General features: G+C 51.2%; 1 protein-coding gene across 1 annotated transcript; it reads left to right on the forward strand.

Annotated features, from left to right (window-relative positions):
* Window positions 1–535: 535 nt before the first annotated feature.
* LOC123254146 (unconventional myosin-XVIIIa-like) lies at window positions 536–2,729 on the forward strand (the record flags this gene model as incomplete). Its single annotated transcript, XM_044683205.1, has 3 exons — window positions 536–709; window positions 1,060–1,150; window positions 2,429–2,729. Coding segments are annotated over 3 exons (566 nt in total), but the record flags the coding sequence as incomplete, so codon positions are not given.
* Window positions 2,730–4,202: the final 1,473 nt, after the last annotated feature.

The raw sequence follows: 4,202 nt of genomic DNA on the forward strand, positions 1-4,202 counted from the left end.
TAGGGGAGGAAGATGAGGAAGGGGAGGCAAGCCCCCAGGCACTGGCAGTCAGACCCTCTGCTCAGCTCCTTGGTTCTTCTTCCAGCCCCTCTGCCCTCCTCTCCGGGCATGCTCTGGGGCCGTGCCCGTCTTTGGAGGGCTTCTAGCACCCTGCCAGGGCGTGGATGCTTGCCACCTCTCGGCTAAGGGGCATTGGGAGGCAGCAGGCGAGAGTCACCCGCCTCCTCTGCCCAAATCTGCCTCATTTCTGTCACACTCACTTCTGGGGAAAACAGGGAGCTTCAGGTTCCCTCGAGCCATCCAAGCAGACTGGGCTTCTCTGATCGGTGCCTTCCGGGCGTCGGGAGCTGCCCCCCTGCTGCAAGTTACCCAGCTGCCCTTCAGCCCCCCCGCCTGGCACCTGGGCACCAAAGGGTAGATGCCATCCCAGCCCCAGTTCTTAAAAAATGTCCGCGATACCTCTCTGCCCGTATCCCTGTGGCACGACTTCCAGAAGGTGCCCTCCCGACATGGTTTTCTCCACTCTGTTCTGCAGCTGGACGCAAGCAGTTTGCCCGCCACGAGTGGGCCCAGAAAGCCGCCTATCTGCTGGGCTGCAGCCTGGAGGAACTCTCCTCCGCCATCTTCAAACACCAGCCCAAGGGCAGCCTCCAGCGCTCCACCTCCTTCCGCCAGGGCCCTGAGGAGAGCAGCCCCGGAGAGGCCGCAGGTACCGCCGGCTCCCCCTTCCCAGGTGCCCCAGCATCGGCTTTTCAGCTGTGTGGCTGAACGCTGGCCTCAGTTTCCTCATCTCTAAAATGGGGTCACAGTACCGACTCCAAGGGGGGAGGTGAGTGCCTGCAGCAGCTCCCTCTGAGGGCCCTTGGGAAGCGCCAGGGACGTTGTCCCAGCGTCCTCTTTGCAGGTGAATTGGGGAGAGCCGGCTTCCCTCCAGGAAAAAGGCATTTCCCAAGCCAGGTGTGGCCCCCAAAGCAAAGGGCAGTCTCTAGGGCCTGAGCCCCGGCTGCAAGGGAGGCCAAGGGGGTGGGAAGAGACCAAAGTCCCCGTGTCTGCCCGCAGGCTCCAAGCTGGGCGCCCTCGAGTGTGTGGAAGGCATGGCCGCAGGCCTCTATTCCGAGCTCTTCACTCTCCTCGTCTCCTTGGTGAACAGGTACGTCCCGCCTCAGGACCAGGGCCGGGGGGCCCACGGCTGCCCTGCAGAGGGTTCTAAACCTCCCCCCAAAGCAGGCCCTCCTCCAGCAGAGAGTACTCATCTGGTGCTTGACCTAAGGCTCAGGGAAGGGAGATGCAGGCCTGGGGGAGAGCGGTCATGGAGGAGGGAGGGGAGGGAGTGGGACGTTGGCATGGGTGACCTCAGGCAAGTCAGCCTCTTTGGGCCGCAGATTCTTCATCCGTAAAAGGGGGGAGCGGGATTCTATGACCTCCAAAGTCACCTCCAGCTCTAACTCTGTGACCTTATGACCCAGTGACCTCCAGGGTCCCTTCCAGGTTGAGCTCTGTGGCTCAATGACTTCCAAGGTCCTTCCTAGGCCTAACTATGACCCAGTGACCTCCAGGGTTCTTTTCTAGCTCTAACTCTGTGTCCCTATAACCTAATGNCAGGGTTCTTTTCTAGCTCTAACTCTGTGTCCCTATAACCTAATGACCTCCAAGGTCCTTCCTAGGTCTAACTATGACCCAGTGACCTCTAGGATTCTTTTCTAGCTCTAATTGTGTCCCTATAACTCAGTGACCTTCAAGGGCCTTTCCAAATCTAATTTGATGACCCAGTGACCTCCAGGGTCCCTTCCGGGTTGAATTCTGTACCTCAATGATCTCCAAGGTCCTTTCTGGGTCTAACTATGACCCACTGACCTCCAGGGTTCTTTTTCAACTCTAATTCTGTGTCCCTATAACTCAGTGACCTCCAAGGGCATTTCCAAGTCTAATTCTATGACCCAGTGACCTCCAGAGTCTCCTCCAGCTCTATGACTGTAACTCAGTGACCTCCAAAGGCTTTTCCAGGTCTAACTTTAAAATTTTATAACTCTGTGATCTTCAAGGCAGAGTTTCTAAACTGGAGCTTGTGGACTTGTCTTTTACCATGTAATATTTTGATAACCCTATTCCAATATCCAATATTCCTTTGTAATCTTATTTTATGCATTTACAGACTTCATTCTGAGAAGGGGTAGATAGGCCTCACTAGACTGCTGGAGGGGATCCAGGACACAGGAAAGGTTAAGCCTTCTGCTCTAATGTGACCCAATGGTCTTATGAAAACTGGGAGCCCATCATCTTTTCTTGCAGGGTATGGGGCATTTTGGAAAGGAATCCAGAAGCCTCATGGCCCTGGCTTGGTGAGGGAGGGGATGTCCCTTGGTTGGGATTGGACTTGGCAGGTGCTGCCGTCCTCACTTATACTCTGACGCCTGTCCTTCCCTTGAAGGTCCCTCAAGTCCAGCCAGAATTCCCTCTGCTCCATGATGATTGTGGATACTCCTGGCTTCCAGAATCCAGACCTGGGGGGCTCGACTCGAGGGGCCTCCTTTGAAGAACTGTGCCACAATTACACCCAGGACCGGCTCCAGGCCCTCTTCCATGAAAGAACCTTTGTGCAGGAGCTGGAGAGATACAAGGAGGTGGGGCCCTCTCCAGTCCTACCGCCTTCCCTCAAAGTGGCAAAGCTGGACATTTCTGTCTTTGCTTCCCCTGAGAAGGCAAACCCAAGACCCAAGATAGGAGAGTGAGGGGATATTTGGGGGATTTATAGATGAAACAGAAATCCCACGTTTGTGCTCTGCTAAGACCAACTTCTAACTCTTTTACATCCAGTCTACTCCTTCCCCAGACCTAAGAGCTTAATCCTTTGAATGTCAGAACCTCCATCCCTTTTAGTCCTTCTGCTACCAGAATATGCCAGTCTCTAAGCCTATGGCCTTATTATTTTGTGGGGAGTTTGACCAGTAGAAAAGTCAGATCAGCAGGTGGATCTGGCTCTGAATGCCCTACCTAAGCCCCTCAATCCCTGGGATCTGCTTGGTTCCATTTTCAGGGCTCCTTAAGACATGCTCTGGGTTTTCAGTCATGAAAATTCCTCACACCCAAGGAGGGCTGGGTTGGATTTGTCCCTTTTGCTTTAAAAAAACTTTAATTAAAATTATTTTTATCAAACTTTTCTTTTTCATCTCCAAATACACCCTTCCCTTATAAGTTTTTTTTTGTTTTGTTTTTTTAATTTTAAACCCTTAACTTCTGTGTATTGACTTATAGGTGGAAGAGTGGTAAGGGTAGGCAATGGGGGTCAAGTGACTTGCCCAGGGTCACACAGCTGGGAAGTGGCTAAGGCCGGATTTGAACCTAGGACCTCCCGTCTCTAGGCCTGGTTCTCAATCCACTGAGCTACCCAGCTGCCCCCCCCCTTATAATTTTTTTTTTAACCCTTACCTTCTGTCTTAGAAGCATACTTTGTATTAGTCCTAAGGCAGAAGAACTGGGCCACACAGCTGGAAAGTGTCTGAGGCCAGACCCAAAACCTCCTGTCTCCAGGCCTGGTGCTCTAGCCACTGAACCACCTAGCTGCCCCTTCATATTTCTTTTAAGAGAGGTTTTTGACAAAGTAGGCATTATCTAAGAGAAAGTGTCCAAGGTGATATGGAATCTGGAAACCACGTCCAATGAGAAATAGTGAGAAGAACCAGGGAGAGTTTGTTTGCAGTCAAGGACCCTTGGGGAGGGGATCCCAGTTCTTTGAGTCCTTGTCACATGAAGGGCTGACATGACGGAATAGACTTATTTTATGTGACTCTACAGAGCACAGGTAGAGCCAGGAGGTATAAGTCTCAGAGAAGCAGTGTTAAGTCCAGTGTCAGTGCCATAGTCTGACTTATGAGGTAGTGAACTCCCCATCACTGAATCTATTCAAGCGCATACTTGATTGGCATTTGTTAGGCATCTTCCAGAGTAGATTCCTGTATGGGATGATTGTATGGGAGATTGGACTAGATGACCAATAAGCTTCCTTTAACACTAAGATTCTGACTTTCTGAAATCTCTTGTGACTTCCCAGCCCTCTATGGCTCAAATCCCACCTTGGTGCTTAAATAGGTTTTCTTTCTTTCTTTCTTTCTTTCTTTCTTTCTTTCTTTCTTTCTTTCTTTCTTTCTTTCTTTCTTTCTTTCTTTCTTTCTTTCTTTCTTTCTTTCTTTCTTTCTTTCTTTCTT

Source organism: Gracilinanus agilis, unplaced genomic scaffold (genome assembly GCF_016433145.1).
Source record: "Gracilinanus agilis isolate LMUSP501 unplaced genomic scaffold, AgileGrace unplaced_scaffold15905, whole genome shotgun sequence".
In the NCBI taxonomy this organism is placed as follows: Eukaryota; Metazoa; Chordata; class Mammalia; order Didelphimorphia; family Didelphidae; genus Gracilinanus; species Gracilinanus agilis.